Source organism: Globicephala melas, chromosome 3 (genome assembly GCF_963455315.2).
Source record: "Globicephala melas chromosome 3, mGloMel1.2, whole genome shotgun sequence".
Classification (NCBI taxonomy): domain Eukaryota; kingdom Metazoa; phylum Chordata; class Mammalia; order Artiodactyla; family Delphinidae; genus Globicephala; species Globicephala melas.
The window spans coordinates 58,946,871-58,970,505 of record NC_083316.1 but is presented as its reverse complement, the minus strand read 5'-3'; the positions used below and the strand labels follow the sequence as shown (position 1 = coordinate 58,970,505).

The 23,635-nt window shown below is 38.6% G+C and overlaps 1 protein-coding gene across 3 annotated transcripts in view; it reads right to left on the bottom strand.

The window, feature by feature from the left end:
* Nucleotides 1-2,295: 2,295 nt before the first annotated feature.
* The window catches only part of HMGCR (3-hydroxy-3-methylglutaryl-CoA reductase), a 53,446-nt gene continuing 32,106 nt past the window's right edge, over nucleotides 2,296-23,635 (bottom strand). The window contains exons 1-20 of one of the 3 annotated variants that reach the window (XM_030845955.2): nucleotides 23,330-23,435; nucleotides 18,125-18,312; nucleotides 17,588-17,699; nucleotides 17,222-17,309; nucleotides 15,807-15,891; nucleotides 14,804-14,909; nucleotides 11,674-11,780; nucleotides 11,453-11,569; nucleotides 10,872-11,020; nucleotides 10,506-10,753; nucleotides 10,218-10,396; nucleotides 8,991-9,185; nucleotides 8,496-8,654; nucleotides 8,197-8,354; nucleotides 7,364-7,469; nucleotides 5,569-5,739; nucleotides 5,128-5,268; nucleotides 4,884-5,042; nucleotides 4,285-4,439; nucleotides 2,296-4,140 (exon numbers count right to left, since the gene is read on the bottom strand). In XM_030845955.2, coding sequence (XP_030701815.1) covers nucleotides 4,086-4,140; nucleotides 4,285-4,439; nucleotides 4,884-5,042; nucleotides 5,128-5,268; nucleotides 5,569-5,739; nucleotides 7,364-7,469; nucleotides 8,197-8,354; nucleotides 8,496-8,654; nucleotides 8,991-9,185; nucleotides 10,218-10,396; nucleotides 10,506-10,753; nucleotides 10,872-11,020; nucleotides 11,453-11,569; nucleotides 11,674-11,780; nucleotides 14,804-14,909; nucleotides 15,807-15,891; nucleotides 17,222-17,309; nucleotides 17,588-17,699; nucleotides 18,125-18,289 — 2,655 coding nt within the window. In that variant the 5' untranslated portion in view covers nucleotides 18,290-18,312; nucleotides 23,330-23,435 and the 3' untranslated portion in view covers nucleotides 2,296-4,085. Of the gene's footprint in view, nucleotides 4,141-4,284; nucleotides 4,440-4,883; nucleotides 5,043-5,127; nucleotides 5,269-5,568; nucleotides 5,740-7,363; nucleotides 7,470-8,196; nucleotides 8,355-8,495; nucleotides 8,655-8,990; nucleotides 9,186-10,217; nucleotides 10,397-10,505; nucleotides 10,754-10,871; nucleotides 11,021-11,452; nucleotides 11,570-11,673; nucleotides 11,781-14,803; nucleotides 14,910-15,806; nucleotides 15,892-17,221; nucleotides 17,310-17,587; nucleotides 17,700-18,124; nucleotides 18,313-23,329; nucleotides 23,436-23,635 lie in introns of those variants that run through there. The other 2 variants (XM_030845947.2, XM_030845937.3) reach the window with 2 other exon arrangements.

The window sequence follows — 23,635 nt, the reverse complement described above, 5'->3', positions numbered from 1 at the left end:
GAGGCTATAGCCCTAGTCCACACGGTGAAATGGGCAGGGAGGTAGGGGCACCAGTGTTTATCTCCCTTGTGAACTAAGGGCTAGGAGAGAGCTGCAGAATGAGATTCTTCCATCACACATCATTTAGGGCTAATAATACTCTGGATTTGCTTGACTGTGTCCACTGCTTTTAACATACAATCCCAGCTGATTTTGCTGTGGAGACTGAGACAGAGCTCCCTTCACTGTCCCCTCCCTCCACTTCACCCACTAAACGCCGTTTACCATTTCAAATTTCAAGTGACAGGAAAGCAAAGGAGTTCCATAATCAACACAGGCTAGTGACTGCAGTCCTTTTCTTTTGGATTACTTCCTGATACTTTCTTGCCAAGACACACAAGGTGCCTGTGTGCTTTATGTTAGTAAATGGCACAGGGCCCTACTGCCTTTATGCTCTCTGCCCTCTGGCTTCAGAACTGACCAGTCGAATGGTCTGTGGAATCAGCTTCTTGCCTCTGAGTGACCCTGCTCCAGGGCCGCAATCCTGGGAAGTTAAGGTATCAGTACAAAGCAGTCAAACTTTGCGGCTATAGGGTGGGTGAGGTGAGGGTACTGAGCAGGGAATGGTATATACACGAACCTCTTTAAAGGTAGACTTTTTTCCCCTTTGGTCCCCCACTGTCTCATTTGGGAGAGAGACCAGAGACCAAGGGGTAGGAAAGTGAGGGGGAAAAGTGGCTAAAAATGTCCTTTTCTGGGGCAGTCATTCCATTCTTTGAAAATGCAGATAATTTGGTGTTTTGCCAAGGGGGGGGGCAGGTTCACAGGTGGGGGGCAGGAGGGGAGACACAGACCCAAATAACATACCTTCTAGTTGGTTATATCTCTCTAGGATTAATTCTGTCTTATTAAGCAGCTATTAAGCAGCACTTGGCCTCTCCGTGGGTGTCTGCTGTGTGCTTCTGAATAAAAACTTTCTAATACCATTTATTCACAGTAACACCAGGCACTTCACACTGAAACCCAGCACCGTTAGAGCAGCAACAGCAATACTAGAAAGAAATGTGGAAGTCCCAGCCCCACCCAAGACCAAGGGAATCAGGAGCCCAGGTGAGTGTGCTGCACTGGAGCTGGAGAATCCCTGGATTACAACACTCTCTCGTGTCCCACCTCCTAACTCCAGCTGGTGGCACGAGGGTCTCTCCCACTGGCCTTAGAGAACAACTGTGTGGAAGTGTCTCACATCCTGATACAAGAGTACCCACACCTCCCTCGGGAGCTCCCAAACTTGCTCAGGAAGAAAAGAACAAAAAGTATATGTGTGTGTGATGGAAGGAGGGGTTCCATGCATCTCATAATGGAAAAGGGAATCTGTTAAGATATAAATAAATCATTTGCCATCTTCTTTTGGCTTGCAGTGTAGAAGTTATCTTTTTGCTAACTGGGCAAAGTTCATTCTTAATAAATTCAAGTCATGTCCAGAACAGAAAGACAGCTTGAGAAACATTGGTCTTGAAAAAAAATTCCTATAGTGAATTTACTGCTCTTACTTGAACCTTCTGTACACAGTGGATTTGTATTGATGTTTTGCTGTTCTGTGTTCTCTTGTTTGAGCTCAGACCCTTCAATGTGAGATGTTCTCTTTGGATTTAATTCTCCATACTCTCCAAAGATGAGGAAAAATCCTGTGCTGCCACATGCATCTCACTGCTCATCAAATCACCTGAGCAGTAAGGGGACGAAACTTTCCCATCTCCTGTCCAGCTTGCCCCACTCTCGAGAGGGCCGACCAGACAAGTGATCACATGCCATTTTGGGAGAAAAATTCAAAATGATTCTCAAGTATCTGGGCTTAGTTCTTAGTGGCTCATACACACCTGTTCACGTCTCTAACTATGGCAGAAGTATAGTCAAAAATCACCAGAATTTGGGATTTTAAAGAGGCCAGCCTCAGCTATATAAGCTGTACTGTCAGTTGATACAGCTTATGTACATACCTGCAATGGCCATTTGGTTTTGGCTGCCCAACCTTTATGGCCTCTTCCTCTCAACTGTCATACCCCCAATATCCAAAAGTAGTCCATGATGATAAATCTGAACTACTCAAAGTATAAGGAAGATAGTTTTAATATATGTATAACCCTGGCCTGCTGTTCTGTTGTAGAGTGGGAGAAGACAATGGGAACGATAAATGGGTTTTGGGGCACCTAGTGTGAATTACAGGGTACCACTCTGGCCAGACTTTAAAGCTTCCAGGTCTCAGGCAGGCCTATGGTTAATCCAAACAAAAAAGGTTACTGATTACACTTATCAGTATTAACCTCCTTTTCATAATTTACTGGAACTGGGGGAAAAAGTATAACAAAATGTATACAATTTAGTAACTGTACAAAACATTAGTTTAGCAAGATATTGGTTACAGTCACCAAAATGAAGACTCAAAATATTTCTCACTGCCACTTCCATGAAAAATTCAGATAAAAAGTCACTGGATGAAAAGTCACAACAGAAGCAATTTAAACTTTACATAAAACAGAAATTGTCAATCTTCCCCAACAATGCAGACACAATCACTCAGAGGCTCTCTGTACTGCCACGGCATTACTGGAATGTTTCTCAGAGTCCATCTTCTACATGAGCCATCAGCTTTCCAAGACCAACACTTGAAGCATTAGATGTAATACAAAATAAGGAGTTCTTTATTATTTATACAAAAGTTGTACATTAAAAAAAAAAAATTAAGATTCAACAACTCTGCTGACCCCCTGAGGAAGATTTTATGGGTCCATCAAAGAGCCCTGTGTGGATGTTTCAGTCACCAACCTCCTGGCCACAGGACAAGGGACACTCCCTCCACGGCCATTCACACAGCACCTTCACTGGCTCTGAAAGCTGACCTTCCCCTTCATTAGGCTCAACAAGCAAGCCAGGCTTTCCTGGACAACATTAAAGAACACTGCCTTCTCTGGCCCAAGCTTAGAATGTTTTACCAGTATATCGGGTGATTTTTGTTTATTTCTTGAACGCTTTCAATAAACTCCTAGCACAAGAAGCTTTATTACAACATATACAAATTTGGTACAGTTCTTTACAAAAAACTACCTAGATTTTTCAGCTAAATAAATTTAAGTGTCTTTTAAGAAATTAAACTTGGCTTCAAGAAATGGTAATTTTCTTCCAAACTTGTGTTTTCTACCCCCTGAGTTCTAAGAGAGGTCACAGACTTGTATGTCATTGATAAACAGAGTCACCTTTGTCTAAGCAATATTAAGAGCTCTTGCATCTTTCATAAAAAGCACAAAACTCTGTTTCTTAAAGGCTTATATGCTGAAAGATATGTTATAGCCAATCTAGACAAACATTTATATTTAGACAAGAGTCCTCTCTGAACAAATAGCCTGCAGAGATAAATGCAGTGATTTTTTTTCTTGAAAGAGAACTGTTTAGCACTGCTTAGCACATTATTCTGTAATTTGGGAATAAGAGTAATTCTTCCTCTGAAGAAAGCAGGTCCCCTTCTGAAGAATCATGTTGCCTATCACCTCCAAAAATCAAAATAGACCAGCACCAAATGAAGTATTCGTTTACAAAAAATAAACTTAGCTCTTATTTTTTTTAAAGGTCTACAACCCAGACTTAATTAACTATGAAATCAGGAGTTTTGTCAGCTATAGTATAATTTAAAAATCCATTTTCAACCCAGGATTGGGGCTAGGGCGGGTGTGGACAGGAGGAGGGTTTAATCTCACACTGATCACCATGAACTCCAAGAATTTTATCAAAAGAAAACTTGTTTTTCCAGCTGTATTCTCTTTCAGAAGTGTGCTGTAGCTTACCATCTGTGATACTATAAAGGCATAATATCCACGTTGAGATCTTTCCAAAGAGCACAGCATGTAAAGCATGTAAACTTCTCAGATCTGAGAACTCTGCATGGAAAGAAGAACCTCAGACTTTCTGAAAGAGCCAAAAACCAAGCAGTCGTCTCACTGATCATGTCTATTCATCCTCAACAAGACACTGCATCGAGCTTTTTTAATTCACAGATTTTATGTTAGTCCTTTAGAACCCAACGCCTGTGTTTCAGTTCTGAACTGTCGGGCTATTCAAGCTGCCTTCTTAGTGCAAGTTCCGTGGAAGTCTTGTAAATTTATCTTTGACCTACAGCAGAAAAAGACAAAGGAGAGATATACAAAATATCAGGAACGCAAAATTTTAAGTTAGGACTTGTATCTGAGAAGTAGGTTTTTCTACTGCATATTTTAAGTATAGGGAAAACATATTAAACAAATCTTTAAGTCTTACCTGTTGTGGATCATGTGACTTCTGACAAGATGTCCTGCTGCCAATGCTGCCAGCAGAGACAATTCTCCAGCCATCACTGTACCGCACACAATTCGGGCAAGCTGCCGGGCGTTTTCCCCAGGATTGTCTTTACACGCTCCCTGAACACCTAGCATCTGCAGCCAGGGACAGACACAGCAGGACTCACCCTTCAAGGCATGGCAACAACTTCCTATTCAATCAATTAAAATGAGGGCAACTACAATGGCATTAGAATAGAACCAGGCTCCAGTGGAAGTACTACATTTCCAAGATCTGACAGCCAGTACTAACAATGGAATACACCACAGTGAACCTAACATCCACAGCCTGGCTGGAAGTGCACTTACTCAGAGCAGATGAACAATCATTTGCTCTCTTAATCTACTTTCTCAATTTACTAAGCCTGTGCCTGAACATGCTTTACTTGGACACACTGGATTAGGCCGGTGGGAAACGAATGAAAAGACCGGCTAAAATAGAGAGGGGAGCGATATGTGGTATCAGGTAGAAACACAAAGAATCCCAACGAGGCGGAACTGGGCTTGAGGTCACTGGAGCCTGTGCCCCATGTGTCTTACCTGCAGACATGCTTGCTGAGGGAGCAGGTTAGTCCCACCACCCACAGTCCCTATTTCTATAGATGGCATGGTGCAGCTGATATACAAGTCTTCATTTGTGGGACCACTTGCTTCTATTAAAGTAATACAGTTTGAACTACCAACATTCTGTGCTGCATCCTTAAAAAAACAGAAAGGAAAAAATATAAAACTTATCTCACTTAGAACAACGCAAGACAAGAAAGGTGGAGGCTGGCGCCCTCACCTGTCCACAGGCAATGTAGATGGCAGTTACAATGTTTGCTGCGTGGGCATTGAAGCCACCGATGCTCCCAGCCATGGCAGAGCCCACCAGATTTTTATTAATGTTGACCTCAATCATAGCCTCTGTAGTAGTCTTTAATACCTAGAAAACAGAGTGGTGCACATCTTACATCTTCCCCCAGAAGATTCAGGAGTGGGTTACCCAGATCTACTTTCTGTACCTCCAGAAAACAAGGGAGTGTAGACGTGGCCCCATGTAAGCCCCATCCTCAATAAGAAGATTATCAGTAAGGTCTGTTCCGTGAATGCCACCCACAGGCAGATGGGTGAGATAAGATAAAACACACCCGTATATTCAAGTTTACTTAACCCTTAATATTACTTTTCCCAATTTTGTAATCCAATGAAAGATTAACAAAATAAAAGTCATCCAATCACTCACTTCTCTGACAACCTTGGCTGGAATTACAGCTTCACAAACAACAGACTTTCCTCTTCCCTCTATCCAATTTATAGCAGCAGGTTTCTTGTCAGTACAGTAGTTACCACTAACTGCCAGAATCTGCATTTCAGGGAAATACTCATGAAGCTTTGAAAGTGCTTTCTCTGTACCCTATTAGCCAGAAACAAACAAACAAACAGCAACAGCAAAAACTGTATTAGAACAGTTATTTATAAATCAGAGGCTTTATTTGTATCTAATAATACTAACACTTCTAAATATAAGAACTATAATAATCTTTTCCTAATACGTTTTTAGATATGAAAATGGAGTTCTTTATAGTCATTGATGAATAGGATGATGAGAATATAATGAGAATATTAAAAAAAACTCATTGAGAATATAATACTGTTTTCATGTCACTGGGGAGTGAGTACTCAATCCACCATCAACATGTAATAAATTCCCTCTTCTAGTTATTAAATTGTTACCCAAAGGCCCAAGTTACCGAGCCTGTAAAGAGAAGTCAGACATTAAAGTAAATCTTGTTGTTAACGGAAAGTCATTAGGATTTACATAAAATGTAAACAAGCCTTCCAACGACTTCCAATTAAGTTAAATTAATTCAATTAACTCACACTTCAAAAACACAAAACACACTTATTGGCAATTTAAGTGTTTTTTTTTTAATTGTGGTAAAATACACAAAACATAGAATTCACCATCTTAACTATTTTCAAGTGTATAGTTCAGTAGTGTTAAGTACATTCACATTGTGTGTAAGCAATCTCCAGAACTCTTTGTCTTGCAAAACTGAAACTCTATACCCATTAAACAACTCATTCCTCTTAGCCCCTGGTAACCACCCTTCTTTCAGTCCCTATGAATTTAACTAATCTAGGGAACTCTTAAGTGGGAATCATACAGTATTTGTCTTTCTGTGACCAGACTATTTCACTTAGTAAGTGAACCTCAAGGCTCATCCATATTTAGCATGTGTCAGAATTTCCTTTCTTTTTAGGGTTGAATAACATTCCACTGTATGTACATACCACACTTTATTTATCCATTCATCTGCTGATGGACACTTGGGCTGCTTCTAGCTTTTGGCTATTGTGAATGCTGCTATGAACATGGCTATACGAACGTCTTTTTGAGATCCTGCTTGTAATTCTATTTTTATTTTTTTCAGGAACTGCTATACTATTTATTGGAAAATTTTAAAGCGTATGTATTTAGTCACTATACTCTCTTTCTGAATAGTCCTTATAACAGGTAAAGCACAATTAGCCTAGCTAATTGACTTTAACATTTTACATTTCTATCTGATAAACAACAAATATCAGTAGAATAAAATTTAAGCTATACACAATCTTCTAAGGAGATAATTAAAGGAACTATACACACATGAACTTGGCTTCTTAAATATGTCTTGAAGCCTCTAGAAGAGGTCAGCTTTCAGGTTTAAGAAAGTTTTGAAGAACAAATCCCCAGATTCCTCCCAGCCCTTCTGAGTAGACCCAGAACATGTACAATGTTAAGTCTAAATATATCAAATACAAACACCACCAATCAACAAATGCCTGCTTTATATAACATGAGTTACATGAATCAATATTTACCTTTCAATAAAAATCTTTCAATCAGTTAACTCTTTGAGTAAGTAGTATGTGTACATGGTACAAAATTCAAAAGTACAGGAGGGAATAGAGGGAATAAAGTAAAGAGCAAGTCTGTTCCCCCCCTCCAGGGACAGTCACTCCTGCAAGTTCTCATATAGTCCATCCATGCTCACCTTTGAAATCATGTTCATCCCCATGGCATCACCTGACTTCGACTGGAAACGGATGTAAAGGTTGCGTCCAGCAACACTCATCTGAAGTTTCTGTAGACGTGCAAATCTGTAAATAAAAGAAGCAAAGACTTTATTTTTTACTTTTTTAAGGAAATGGAAGTTATCTTAAAGTCTACCTTAGTTGGTTCATTTTACACATAAGAGAAAACTCATGGAGACTACATATTAAATGTACCTTCTTTAATTAAACATTATATTAGAATACTACTTCAACTCTGTCTCATTCTTACATGCTGCAAGAAGGAAGGGCTGCAGAAAGTCATGTCATCATAAATAAACTTTAAAAGTTCAAATGAAAGCAAGCATATAAGCTTGAACTATAGTGGGGTTATCATTTGTATTGATTATACTTCTTTATAAATTTAATTTTTTGTATTCAAAGTATATCTGCTATACTAATATTTACCTCTATCCTGCTTGGAAAATCTTTTTCTCAGGCAATTCTGCCCTAGGGCAAGTTTTGGTCAAAACTCTTGTAGGGCAAAGTAACAGCCTAATCAAAGTGAGCCTTATAAAACCAACACACAAACTTGCAAGCTCACGCTATTTCTTTCTAATTAACCTTTATGGAGATATTCATTTGTATCAACATTCTGCTCCCCCCATCCCAACCAAGCATTAATATTACTTATTTTGAAAGAATGGATTGAAAGTTGATATTTTATTACATCACCTTAGGCAGTCAATACGTTAACAGTTATGTTTAGCCATCCTAGAAGACGGCACTGGTTCTGAAATAAACATAAATGCACATATAAGCCCCCCACACACACCTGCTGGTGCTGTCGAATGCCTCCTTTATCACTGTGAACCCTTCAGGTGTCTCGAGCCAGGCCTTCACTTCTGCAGAGTCACAAGCACGGGGAAAACGCACCACTGGGCCACGAGTGATCCCGTCTGCAAGGATCCGGCTGCTGGCACCTCCACCAAGCTATGAAGAGTATGTTACAAAAGCATGTTAATCCTGAAAACAGTTCTGCTTGTCCCAAAAGGTGTCCTTGATTGTCCCCAAATTTCTTCTCACTGCCTAGAGTGTATCTTAAAACAGGCAAATATATAAATGCCAACTTACACCTATTGCTCTGCAGCCTCTATTAGTACTGGCCACAAGACAACCTTCTGTTGTTGCCATTGGAACCTGAAATTCTTTTTTATCCAGGCACAGAGGTCCTGCCACTCCAACAGGGATGGGCATATAACCGATAACATTCTCACAGCAAGCTCCCATCACCTAAAAGGTAAAGTCAGGCACCAAGTGAAAATCTATATAGCAAATACCCAGCCCTTGTCATTAATAACTTTCTTCAAACTTAATGCTTTAGTGTATTTTTCAACCAAGTTTTTTATTTACTCTTTAAAAGTCTTGAGTAATGACTATAAATAAAAACAGGAAAAATATTTTTTAATTTTGATGACCTATATCATAAGCAGAATACAAAATTACAGTAAAATGAGTTAAAAAGGAAGATGTTTTATAAAACTATGTATGTATAAAAGACAAGTCAAGAAAAAGACTGAAAAACTAAAGCTACAAAGCAAAGCTGCTCAAATCAAGAAAATAACATACCAAGGAGTAGTTATAGTCCCTGTAGGGCAGATACTGGAGAGAAGAAGGCTCTGGAAGTTTTCTGGAAAGTAACTGTCGACGAATAGATACACCTCGTTCATAGGTTTCCATCAGAGTTTCCAATTTGTAAGCTGGGATATGCTTAGCATTGACTAATTGGATGATCTCAGCATCACTAAGGAATTTTGCACCTTTCTAAAGAAATGGGGAAAAAATAGAAGGGGGTTGGATAGAGGGAAATGAAAAAAGACTTGAAGAACCATACTTCATACTCTTCATAATAAATAGACCATTTAATACAAACAGTGCTCTCCATAGAACTAAAACACAAGTACTTTAAGAACCCAAAGGAATTTGAAGTTCTAAAGAAGGAGATGATTTAAGTAGAAATAAGAACATCAAAATAAAGACAAATTCTTTATAAAAATGTGAAAACTAAACAAATGTTAAACCAAAAACACTAAATTGTTCAAGTGATGTTCATAGAAAAAAAAAATTCCAATTAAGATGCTGACACCCACCCTATAAGTTTTGTAATACAGCATGACAGTTGAGATACTGGTACACATGTTAATAAGAATGAGGGAAAGGAAACTGATGAAGAAAAACACAATCTGTTCTCACTCATATGCACATAAATTAGGAATGAACCAGCGTAAGCAGATACGGATAGAACACAATAGTCACGCTAACTCATGAGCAGACTGTAGGCAGGACATCCTGTTCAAACATCAGAAAGAAAATAAGCCTCCTCAGGAGCATCAAGCTTACTTTAAAAAACCAAACCAAACAAAAAGCCCCCAAAACCTTTCTTCTTTCTCTGAAGTTCATTTCTGTGTGAAAACTTTCCTAGGCCTTAACACATATGAGAATACAGCAGTTGCTCATCTCTTTAATAAACAGTAATAAAGTAGAAAGAGCACTGTGACACTTGAGTCAGTAAATGTTGGACTCTTGATCCTAGCTTTACCATTTCCTAGATGTTTTACTTTGGGACATACTTAATTAACCCTCCTGGAGCTTACATTTTCTCATCTGAAAAATGGAGAAAATTCCACCTATCTTACAAAGTTGTAGGGAATAAATAAATAAGACCAGTACCTGTAAACCATGCAACAGTGTGCCCAGAACTTAGGTACTCAGTAGCTATAACTTCCTTCCTTCCTTTAATAAAAAAGCTCCTTTTCTTAAGAAAGATACCAGCTTGAGTTTGTTTTATTTTCTCACCTCTGCATTCCCAAGTATCTGCAGACATTCTTCATTAGGCCGCGGCTCCATGGGAAGTTCAATTTCAGGTTCCTGTGTCTCTAGTTCCAGTGAAGTATCGAGTAAGGAGGAGTTACCAACCACAAATGTAGCTCTGTTTGAGGTGTCAGTTTCTGCCACTAAGGGTTTTATAACCTCAACTGTTCAAGAGATCAAAAGAAATCTCACAACACTGAACTTTTAAAAATGACTCGACTTCTTGACAAATCAACAGTGGAAGAATGGAAAATGAAGAGAATAAGAAATCACCTTTTCTTTCTCTGTTTATCCTGGCCTCCTCCTCCACTGCATGGAATTTCTGGTCATTTCTGACCAGTGTAGGGTCACGTCTACAACAATCGTCTGCGACTTTCTTTTGGGTCACTACAGGAGATGTGATAGGGTTTTTTAACGAGAGTGTAGATTCTGTCTCTGCTTGTTCAAAGAAGATATACTTGACAGCCAGAAGGAGAGCTAAACTTAGGGTAATAACTTGTTCAATATCCATGCTGATCATTCTGAATAAAAGAAAGCAAATTAAAATGTTATTACTCAAATACAAAAGGCACACCTAAATTCTCAGTAGCATAGAGTGCTATGATTCATAGACAACAAAGTAGGGCTCAGGGAACTTACTTAGAGAGATAAAACTGCCATAGGGAAACACTTGGTTCAATTCTCTTCGACACATTTTCATCCAATCCTAAAGAAACCTTAGAATTGTCTGCTGGAGAAGGATCGGCTATCCAGCGACTGTGAGCGTGAACAAGAACTAAGCCTAGAGACTGAAATAAAAATGTAAAAATCATGTATCCTCTGCATATCAATGGAACCTAAACTCATCCTGTGCAACTGGATAATTAAACGCTACCATCCTCCCATGGCCTCCCTTACCATGAAAAGAAAGACCCAGGCTTGCTATGTGACTGACTAAAGCAATGGCCCCATTGAACGGGTGAAAACATTCCCAAAAAAAGAACAGATTTTCAAAGAGAGATAAAGTGGAAGAACTTGAAAAATCTATTTAGGGCAGAGAGAAAACCAGGGGCCTCAAAGAAATGAGAAAAAAAGATAGAAAAAGAAAAAAAAAAGGGAAGAGGAACATCAGTGAAAGAGCCAAAAATTGCACAAAGACAACAAGAAGGAAAAAAAATTGAAAAGCAGAATATGATACTGGAACTAAAAATAATGAAAGAAGAATAAAACTGTATAATTACCATAATCATCTTAACCCTCTGAGTAACAGGATTTGGTTTATTTTCTTCTTCTTCTAAAACTCGGGCAAAATGGCTGAGCTGCCAAATTGGACGACCCTCGCGGCTTTCCCGAGAAAGCTACAAAGTAAGTGAGCACTACGTTAGAAGGTGCTAATATTCTTTAGGTGAACTAATATGAAAAATATTACTCTTCTACTAATATAAGTAAGAACTGCTCTTACCTCTAAAACCAAGGACACACACGCTGGGAAGAAAGTCATGAACACGAAGTAGTTGGCGAGAACTGACATGCAGCCAAAGCAGCACATAATTTCAAGTTGACGCACCCCTGGTTAGAGAAAAATTAAATGCATCAGCTAGTAAAGCAGTATGTGTATTTCTGATGCTGCATACATCACAAGGACTCTTCCTATAGGTAGACAAATACGTGGAAGTATTAGTATATTAAGCTCTTTGTCATCTACTGGAAAAAGAATTAGAAACTCAGAGGTGCTGTGAAGCCTGAGCACACAGAGGATAACTTCCTCGAGGGCAGCGACCTTGGCTTCTCCCATGTCCCCAACGTCACAATGCCAGGCACGGTAGCGTTTAATATCCGTCTGATCATCCCCTTTGATCAAATGGTGTACTCTGTTTTGAGACAGGATATCAAGGACAGTCAACTCTAATGGAGCAAACTCCTCCCACCCCATTATACTACTGATCCAATCCCACTCATCACCACAAAAGCAATTCACCTGTGGACCAAGGACTTTTTGTAAAAAACACACTGCCAGTTATACCATTCCTGATATAGTATCATAATAAGTATTTTATGTGTACTACTCAGCTCTGTTTTCAATATAACCTCTGTGGTGTCTACTGATGTTCTTACAATTTTGGTTCATTTCATTGATCTGTTTGAAAAATGATATAATGCAAAAAGGCAACCCAAGATCCAAAGTTAACAAATGTTCCATTACAAAATGCTTGCAGTATCACTTGGTAATCTTCTCAAATAGAAGGGAACAGAGCTGGGGAAAGATTAGATTACCAAATCCTACTCCCTCTCTTTACAAATAAACTTGAATATAAAATATAAAACGTATTTCTGATGTTATTCACATTAAATATAAAAATGTTTTGAAATACATATAAAAATTGATTCCCTTCTCCCATAAAGACTGCTAACTAGAGTAATACAAAAAAACCCTCAATGTTGTATTTTATTTTCTGAATCGTAATAGATCATTTGACTAAATAATAGAAAAAAAGCATACATTGTATTTTCTAAAAATTCTATAGCTATTACCCTCAAATGCAGAAATTCAAGAGAATACAAAATTACAATGACAAAAGCATTATGAACAACCTATATTTAAAAAGTAGCCAAATGTAATCTTTTCAAACTTGAGACTATCAAACCCATATTGACCATTGCTTTTTACCACCTGGCTACCTACTCTTTCCCTTTGTACAACAGTAACTACTGTCGTCATAGGTTCTTCAGGCATTCTTCCTTACTCTGTCCCAGTGGCGCAGCCTCTTGGTGCCACTTTTTTACTACAAGGAGGAAGCACCAATCTACAAGTTCCAAGAAGTAAAGACTTTTTAAAATTTTTTTACTGGCTTTCCAAAGGTTTACTTTCCTAGTTAGTATGTGTTAAATCTGTCCTTTTATTCTACCCTAAGCCAAATCCCTAATTTTACCATTTCTGTATGGCTGTAAATGCCTCCTAGCTGGGTTTTCCAATATCAAATCTAATCACTTTCTTTGTCCACTGCTCTGACTTATGACCAAACTCATCACCCTACTTTCCACATCAGTCTCCACTGCTTTCCACATCAGTTTCAAAGCCCACTACCAGTTCCTAGCTAATCCTCTCATCTTCTTACATACTGTTCGGCTTGTATAAAATCACATAGGTATATTTTCACCTGATCAAAAACATTTTTTCTTGACTGTGGTGGCAGTTACATGACTACATCTTTGTCAATACTCAAAACTATACCCAAAAAATAAATTTTAAGAAATGTACATTTAAAAAAATAATTTTAAAAAATCTTTGCTAAATAAACTTTGAATGACAGGTAAAATAACTGAATAAATAATAAATTTACCCTCAGAAAGTTAGCAGAAACATTATATATATTTAACATACTATCTAGTGAACAGACCTCAACTAATAATAGCAACTAACTACTCTCTTAAAAGTTAGATAATACACTTCTGAAAGAATGAAACCCCTTATTGTGGGCACTAAGGCACCAGGAAATACACTAGAATAGTAGTTAACTAAGTGTGACCCTCATGAGAAAGCCAGAAAATCTAGTCTTAGTTGATTAGGAAACCTTGACAACAGCATGATATATTCATTCTGGCAAATTTCCATATGAGGCCATAATTTTTGTCCTATATAATGGAGTCCTGTGTTTGATATTTAATATCTAATTCTCTACTATCCAATTAAGGATGAAGAAACGTGTTGAGGTCAGTGCTGGCTAAGTGCTAAGATGTACTGCATACTGTCTGATTAAATCTTCCTAACCACTCAGTTAGGTGGACCCAACTTAGATCTGTCCACCTCCTGACTTTTGCACTGTCTCCTACATGACAATTAAAATACAAGGAACCAAGTCATTAATTTAGTCCAGACAACAGCGGAGGCTGGAAGATGCTTTCTAAATGAGCCTAGAATACAATCTTGGTTAAAAACCAAACAAAAAGCAAATAAAAACACCTTAAAGTCATCAAAAAAGTAGAGCACAGGAAAAGATGATGAGATAGTAAGAGTGAAAATAAATCAGGGGACTTCCCTGGTGGTGCAGTGGTTGAGAATCCACCTGCCAACGCAGGGGACATGGGTTCAAGCCCTGGTCCGGGAAGATCCCACACGCTGCAGAGCAACTAAGACCGTGCGCCACAACTACGGAGCCTGTGCTCTAGAGCCCGTGAGCCACAACTACTGAGTCCACATGCCACAACTACTGAAGCCCGCGTGCCTAGAGCCCTGCTCCGCAACAAGAGAAACCACTGCAATTAGAAGCCCGCGCACTGCAACAAAGAGTAGCCCCCGCTCAATGCAACTAGAGAAAGCCCGCCCACAGCAACAAAGACCTAATGCCGCCAAATATTTAAAATAATTAATTAATGTAAAAAAAAAAAGAAATCGGTAACCTACTAAGTTTTTGCTAAAGCAGACAGACATAAGGTCAGATCAGATATACCCACATATTCATACAATTAAAAAATTTTAAGAGTAATGTCAGACTTTTAAAAGTCAGAATTTAAGAGTAATTGATACAATTTAATATACTCCTTTTTCTCTTCTACAAACTCATTTTAAAATATATTAAAAACTGTTTACAAACCTGACATGGTACCAACTCCAATCACAAGACATTCTACAAGAGCATCAAGGGTGAATGTGGGACCTAAAATTGCCATCCCACGAGCAATGTTTTCCCTTACTTCATCCTAAAACACAGACCAAACATATCATGAGGGTAAGGTACAAAGTAACTTTTAAAAATGTTAGCGCATCCAAGGGCTTCTACTAAACCTAATTTACTATATTAAGAATAAAATACACAATATGCTAAGACTAACAGGCATTCCAGATACAAAGGATAATACAGAGGACTAAAGAAAGAAGAATATGTACACTGCCCTGCTTTCCCCGTCCACTGAACGAGATATTTCTTAGGAAGAGTCCTTTGAAGTGGTGCATTAATCCTGCCATTTAAATCCCACATAAATCCTACATTTTATACTTTGGCTACCACTGACAGAAGTTCTTAGTTGCAAATTTTCTGAGATCATATTAGTATTATGAAACCTAAATATCCTTGTCAAAATGATCAAATGATCATAAATATTCATCAAATACATAATCAGGGCAGAAGTACACAATATTTTATACTGTTACTCAGCGTTATTAAAAATGTTACGTTCTTTAAAGTGACTAATGAACACCAAGATAAAACTTTAGATGGGAAATAATGCTAGTGTTAATTCACGGGGTTTAGAAATCAATCTACCCTGAGATTCTTCCATTAGATCCTGTCTGTTCTCTGGTATGTTTCACTAGGTAGATACTCCAATTTATCCAAAAGACATAATACCTTACGTTCTGAAAACTTCAAAAAGGAAAATAGGGAAGATTCCAAATTCTAGAAGCTGTGGAATTACAACTGAGTTGTCAGATAAATGGGACAGTTCCTAGGGCTCCTAGGAAGACCAGTCTTAGGACTTGACAAAATTGCAGGCAATTCCTGAATCTTGAACTGTGAAGAAACTCTATTAATCTTTCCTATTAATGTAAACAATCTGAAAAAAAGGATACTACTAACATTCATGTCTTATAAATAATACCTGTGAGTTGGAACTGAGGGCAAACTTTGCCAGTGCACTTGCTCTGGAAAGGTCAATCAGCAGTAAGAAGAAGGGCAAAGCTTCACTGGGGGAAGAAAAAAAGAAAACAAGATGATCAGGTATTATTTAACAAAAGAAAAAATATTACCGAAAAGTCCCTTCCTAAAACAAAACTCCCTCCCCACCCCTCGTCCCATGCCTTGTATGAGCTCTCGCATGTGTTACCTCTTTGCAGAACAAAAGGTATAACCTATATCCCTTTGACATCCTCAAAGCTAAATATATTAGTCACTCAAAATATTTAAGAATATTTTTAATGTTAAAAATGTAAATATATTTATACAGAAACACCTTCTGATAATTCTATAGCAAAATATCATCCTTAGTTAAAAAAAAAATGTGTCCTTGTGAATCACCATGGGGGAAAAAGAGGAATACAGGTGTCCCCCACTTTTCGAAAGTTTGCTTTACGCCACTTCTCTTTTATGAAAGACCTACATAGTAACCACTTTTGCTAACCAAAAGAAATCCAAACAAGGTTTTCACTTTGACAAAAAAAGGTGAAAAGAGAAAATAGCATTCAGTGTTTGTTTTGCAGGGAACCGTTACAGAGGCAGTGGGTACCTGGAGCAGACAGAGAGAACGGCACTGCCTGGGAACTACACTTAGCATCTCAGCACCGAGCTGCCATAGCTTTGAACTGTGTCTGTAAACACGGTGCTTTACCTTGATTTATTGTGTGCATCCCTTCAAAGATGTGTCCCAAGGCAACTGCTTCGTCACTTACAAAAGGTTTCATAGGAAAGGTGTACTTTCAGATAGCAGGGGAAACCTGTATACTGTATGCAATTCTTTTTTCATTAATTACTATCTATAGAAGAATAAACTGAACAACCTTTCTAGAGACCAAATTGGCGATAACAGCACTTAAAAGCCCTAAAAACCTACACAGCCACTGTTTCACTACTAGGAATGTATCCTAAGAAAATGACTATGAATACAAACAAAAATTTAGCTACAAAGACATTTATCACAGTGTTGTTATTAATGGGGGAAATTAAATAACCTAACAATCCAACCTAGAGGATAGGGGAATACTAGACAGCTATTACAAATAATTTAGTCTAGCATTAAGGACATGCAAAGATGTTGATAAACTATTATAAAGCATAAAAGTTATAAAGCAGTATATACAGTATGATCTCAGAAGTTTTCTTTAAGTATAAAAAAGTGGGACAGGATATATACTAAAACATTAACAGGTATTAAAATTAGCTAAATGATTACATGAAAAATTTTCCCATATTTTCTATAAACTTTTGATAATTTACATACTATAATGCTTTATATCATAGAGAAGAACAGTTCTTAACAATATATTTTAAAAGAAAGTATATTTATGCTTAAATACTTACTTCAAGCCTGTCAATTCTTTATCTAAGAAATGAATGACAACTGTACTGAATACAAAACTTGAGAAAATTGTGAAGAGTCCAGCAATACCTAAAATGACAAAATTCAGCAAACTGAAAAAACTTCAGCCTTTTTTACACACACAATAACAAACAGTCCCATACGATATTCTGAGAGAAATAATACTATTTTCTCCAGATTATTAAAGTCTCAAATAGCAGAACGTCTAACTTGAATAAAAAGAAATAAAAGTATTGAATACATGCAGCACACACATTTCCACACACATGATTTAAACAAACAGGTAAATTTCCACAGTAAATCAAAAATTTGATAGCACACAAAAAGGTTAATATATAAAATTATACCCAAAATATATTTTGATCCAAGTTGGCGTAAATTCTGGAACTGGAAGTAAATATACAGGATTGCTATGCATCGTGTTATTGTCAGAATTATGATGTCACTGCTCAAGACATCCTATTGGGAGAGATAGAAAAGAAAAATCCAAATCAAAAATAAGAATTTTTATTTTGCATGCATCATTAGTTTACATACCATCATGATAGTATAAATTTAGGCACAAGTCAAATAAAATATTACAATGCAAATCAAAAATTTACTCCTAATTTTTAAACAATCTAATGTTTAAGCCGATCATTTTTCACTGTTAGTCACTTATGAAAGCTATATTTCTCAAGTAAAGTCAATTACACTCATTTGTATACCAAAAGCAAAAGAGAAGTATTTCCAGTGCATTTCCATACTATGTAAGTAAATGGAAGTTATGAATACTGAAATAAAAATTCTACTCATAAGTTTTTTTGATTATGTGGTCTCTAAAAGGAGACACTCTTTAGAAATTCAAAATGTATTTAGTCAATAATCAGATTAATCTCACAAACCTCTTCAAACTTTGGACATTCATAATTCCAACCACAGATCTTATCGTTACCAGTAAACATGTTCATGGACATCATACAGATGGTCAGTGTCACTGTCCCCACTATGACTTCCCAGGGATGGGAAGCCACAAAGAGGCCATGCATTCGGAAGAGTCTTGACAACATTGTAGCTGAAGAATCCTTGGATCCTGGAAGGAATATCAAGTATGAACACTTAGTATACAGCTCACTGTATTCTTAGGAAAACATTTTAAGGAAAAGTGCATTGTAAACCCTGATTTGTATGCAGCGTCTTGTATATTAAGAATAAAACTATTTGACAGTATTCCTTATAATTCTGGAAAATAATTACAAAATTAAAATAAGAGGACTGTTATTACTTCTTTACTCACAACACTTAAATCCTCTATTATTCACTAACAAACAACTTAAAAGCAGCTTTTTCTTACCAGTTGTATGAATTAGAGCATTTAAGATCAAACCAAATAACACCTCAGCCCGATTATTATCTGAGGCAAGGAGGAGAGCAATAAAGCACAAAACAAAAGTGAGAAACAACCATTCACATTTATTTTGATTACCCTGACACAAAATGCATATAAGCACCCTCTTCATTCTATACATTCTAGTTATGCAAAAGATAAATACCAAACAATCTACTTGTTCAGTGTCCTCCTGTAAATCATTATCTTAGTTTATAAAGCTCTTCAAGGGCAGGAGTCCATTAGACTTTTCCATTCCATAAAACACATGGCATAATATGTCACTAGCAAAATGTTTAATAAACTTCCCAATGTTGCTGTCACCAGAGGTCTTTTCCCAAACTTTAACAGCATTTAATAAAAATGCTGGAACAGTACTTGAATAAGAGGATGGCTGGCCAAAGTAGACATCTACAGCATTGAAAAATTCCCAACAGAATATGGGTTATTTTGACCTAATGACTACCATGGCAAAACTTTTCCATGTTTGCCGGCTAAATAACAGTAATAATAATTTTGATATTCTGGTTTAAAAAAAAATCTAGTATAGTTATTAATCTCTAATATAGGAACTTGCAAGCCTTCTTACACTAAAATTAATGTTTATGATAAAGCATATTAACTACCCATAAAAATCAATTAAGATTTAATTTTAAGGCCACTGATTGACAGACTATCAAGAATTCAAATGAATCTCACATTTATGGTAATAATTAAGAAAGTGATTCATTTATTGAAGAAAGAAAATAAAAAGGAACCAAATTAAGGAAAATAAAGCATTAATCTATTTAAAGTGTTAGGGAAAAGAAAATAAGAGATGGCTTTTACAAACCAAAGCAATTACTAAGCGTCACCTCTCACTGCATCACTCAATGTTCTCTATTCTCTACATTTCAGCCACACCAGGCCACCAAATAGATACCTGGTTTCCAAACCACAGGTCACAACCCTTCACTGGATCGATGAGATCATGAAATCAAGTTTATGAGTCAGAACAAATATTTTAAAATAAAAGGAAAAAGAGAAAAAAGCTGTGGGTAAGGCATGTGGTATGGGTAGATATTATTTTTTGAAACATTACGTTTCATGAAATTATACATATGAGTGTTTGTACTGGCTTCCGACATAACATGTATTTCTTATTGTGGGTCTCAATTTTAAAAGGCAGGCGGGTCACTGGAATGTATAAATGTGGCATGCATCTGCCTGTGTTTATTCAGGCTTTTTCAACCTTCCTCCCTGAGGCCTATTGCTCATTTCATCCTCCAGCACATTGCATTCATACATAGCAGTTGCTCAACAAATACCTGCTAATTAAAAATAAATTCTTAAGCTACAGTAGCATGCATTTTATTGACACATCTCGAAACAGACCTAAAGATGACTTTTTTAAAGATATGGATATAACTCCCCCACTTCAAGCCCCCCAGTTCTCTGCATTCAGAGAACATATTAAGGGAGGATGGGGTTGGGAAGAGAGGCTATACATTTCCTATACTATCCTGGAAAATGAACAATAACAAACATACTTTCTATTAAATTAGCAGGGACTTGGACTTAAAGTATTGGAGAATATTAATCATATCTTAGATTTGAACTCTACTTCATTTCAACTAAAAGCCTCATAAGAGCCTAGATTTTCATGACAGCCTTCTATCACATAACTTCCTTATATTTAAAAACAAAAAAACAAAACTCTATAAACTAGTCTAAAGGATCAACTAGCATCAGTGTTGCAGAAGATGAATTAACTAAAAACACATTTTGAAACTAGGTCAAAGTTTCTAACACTCTCTCCCCACAAGCCCTCTCAATTTAGAATATTCCCTTAACAAGAAAATGTATTCTTCACTATTAAAAAGTTAATTCAGTTGAATTAAAATCTGAGCTGCTATCAAGAAGGCACCCCAATTTGATCACAAATAGGTTTTTTATTATTAATCTATAATTATATATTAGGGACATTATGTTTTCCCTCAAAAGCTTCATGGTAGCATTGTCAATACTGGAACATTTCTTTCCTAGGTGTAAAGTCATCTTTGCAACATTCCGGAAAAGATTTACACGTGATACCGTGACATGATCTCATAAACCATCTCCAAACACAGAGAACCTCACCTATTTGGAAATACAAAATGAGTAACCAAATGTACAAAGGTGTGTCAAAAGTAACTATAATTGCACATTTCCCACTAGCACCCTCTCGATTTCCCTGTTTTTGCAAATCATTTAAATGCCATGGAATCCAATCTGCCAACTTCATCAGCAGTTGCAAGTGGCACTAGCAGGCAATAGACAGCTCATGCCAATTCAAAGTACAGTATTTAGGCCATGCTGCAATAAAAATAAATTTTAGTTTAAAAAATCAAGTTAGGCAATGTATGCCTTGCTTATTCAGACTGAAGTATGCTGCAAACATTTCACAGATTATTCAAAAGAATGGATAATTTAAATTAAATTGAATCCCCAAACTCTAATTCAATATGCTACAAAAACCACCTACTATGGCCAATTGCAGAAAAAGATGCTTTGGCATCCTACTCTGATTCTTTCCTCCCACTCAGCACTCTTCCTGTGCTACACATTCCAGTATTTGATTATACACTATCTTACATTGTTCTCATATTAATTGCTGTGTACGTTTTGTCTCTTTGAAGGCAAGAACCATGTAGGGGACTTCCCTGGTGGCGCAGTGGTTAAGAATCCGCCTGCCAATGCAGGGGACACAGGTTCGAGCCCTGGTCCAGGAGGATCCCACATGCCACGGAGCAACTAAGCCCGTGCGCCAGAACTACTGAATTCAGCCCGTGAGCCACAACTACTGAAGCCCGTGCACCTAGAGCCTATGCTCTGCAACAAGAGAAACCACCGCAATGAGAAGCCCACGTACCACAACGAAGAGCAGCCCTCGCTCAACCGCAAGTAGAGAAAGCCCATGCGTAGCAACAAAGACCCAACGCAGCCAAAAATAAATAAACAAACAACAAATAAATAAACCATGTCTTGTACGGAGTCATTTTTATTCCAACAGGATCGAGAATTCTGCTGCTCAACCCAGTATCCTATGGAAAAAAAAAAATTCTCACACTGGAATCAGGAAACCTGGATTCTACACCCAATTCTATGACATGGTGTGCCTCTGTGTAAGTCACATATCTTTTTATTCACTTATGAAGCTAGAGCTCCAAAGTTCCTTAACAAAGGCAAGTATTAAGTGAACCATATGAAACTGCTATTTTTTTGTATGGGAAAAACGATCAAATGTCAAATATCAGCAATTTCATATGGTCAACCTAAATAGATAGTGATATAGATGTGTTAATCTATCCATGGGCTAGAAACTGGATCATACAAGAATAAAAAGAGCACATGCACATGCGTGCGCACACACTTCATCTTGAAATGCTTATGCCACACACACAACCGTTTTCACATGTTAATGATGTAATCTTTGCACATTTTTTAAGCCTTCATATTACTAACTCCCATTGTCTTTACTGCCAAGTTTATCACAAGTTGGAAAGCCACTACCACCAAGCAGGCCCTCACAATCCAGTCTGTCACACTCTGGGCCTTTCTAGATTACCTCTAAATCAAAAAATGTCTTTCATTGCACGGAGAAAAAAAATAATTCACAAGCAAACATAAAAAATACATTCTCTACATTGCGTGACGCTAAAATTTTACACGATTACTTAGTACGGCCTGGAAACAGATGTTTCCCATGACTTTTCAGGACCAAGTCTAAGAAGGCTTGTCCTCAAAGACCTGAAAAATTTCAAACGACCATTTAAGATGAAGTACATCAACCTCCTCCTACTGCAAAAACTGACTGTTCTATTTGTGAGTCTCCAAGGTACGTTCTTCCTTATCAAAATACCAAAACCAAATATTCCGAAAAACCTACAAGGTTTGGACTAAAGGACATCAGCAATCAGCACCAAGGAGACTACGCCCCCTGACAAAAAAAAAGGAGAAGAAGAAAGAAGGAGAGGAAGGAGACGGAGAGGAAGAATCGTTGAAGTCTTCGGGCAAGTCTCTACCTTGGGCTCTGCATCCTCTCAATCCCGTTTCTCCTGGAAATAACCAGACGCATCTATGCAGATCCACGGTTCTTTCACGGCTCTGAGTTAGTCAGCAGCATTTAAGGTGCTGACGAACAGCAGCGCCAGGGCGTGAGCCCAGTGATAACTGCAAGCCTGGGCGTGAACGCCCACACCTGACAGACCTTCTCGCGTTCCCTCCCCAACCTGCGGGCCTGGCTGACCCACAGCCCACCAGCATTCCTCGAATTAAGGGGACTCCGAGATCACCCTGCCTGGCACCCTTTCCGCCCCGACGATCGTGACTGCTTGGCCAGCACCGCCGACTTCGGACAGGGCCAGCGAACGCGGCGCCGCCCCGCCGGTCCACCGATGGAAACGGGAGCCCAGAAGAGGCCGGCCCGCCACCCCGCCCCTCTGGCCCAGCTTGGCCCGCGGGCTCCCAGCTTGGCCCGCGGGCTCCCCGGCATAGATGCGGGCCGCCACTCGGCCGGCCGCACGTCAAGGACGTCTCCTCGCAGTCCCCGCGGGACCCGGGCGCCACCCCGGGCAAAGCCGCCAGCGCAGCTCCCCCCGGGTCGGCAGGAGGTGCCGGCTGCCCCTTTCCAGGGCCGGACGGAACTCGAGAACCGCCACCTGCACGACCCTAACCCGCTCCCGCCCACCGCCGCCCTCCTCACCTCCCTATCTCACCAGAGGCCACAGTCCCCGGGATCTGGCGCTCCGCGCGTCTCCAGTCAACGAAGACGCGGAGCGGAAGAAACCTTTGCTTCTACGCACGCTCGGAGCCGGACGAGCCTGTGACCAATAAGGAAGGATCGTCCGATCGTCTAGCCAATCATCTGGGGGTTGCTCGGCCTGACGGCGCTACGTCACGAACGGTCGCCTTAACAACCGCCCACAGCTCTCACCCGTGCTGAGAACGGGCACCGCACCATCTCTCACCATGGCTCAGCCAACCAATAGCCAGTCGAATCCCAGCACTA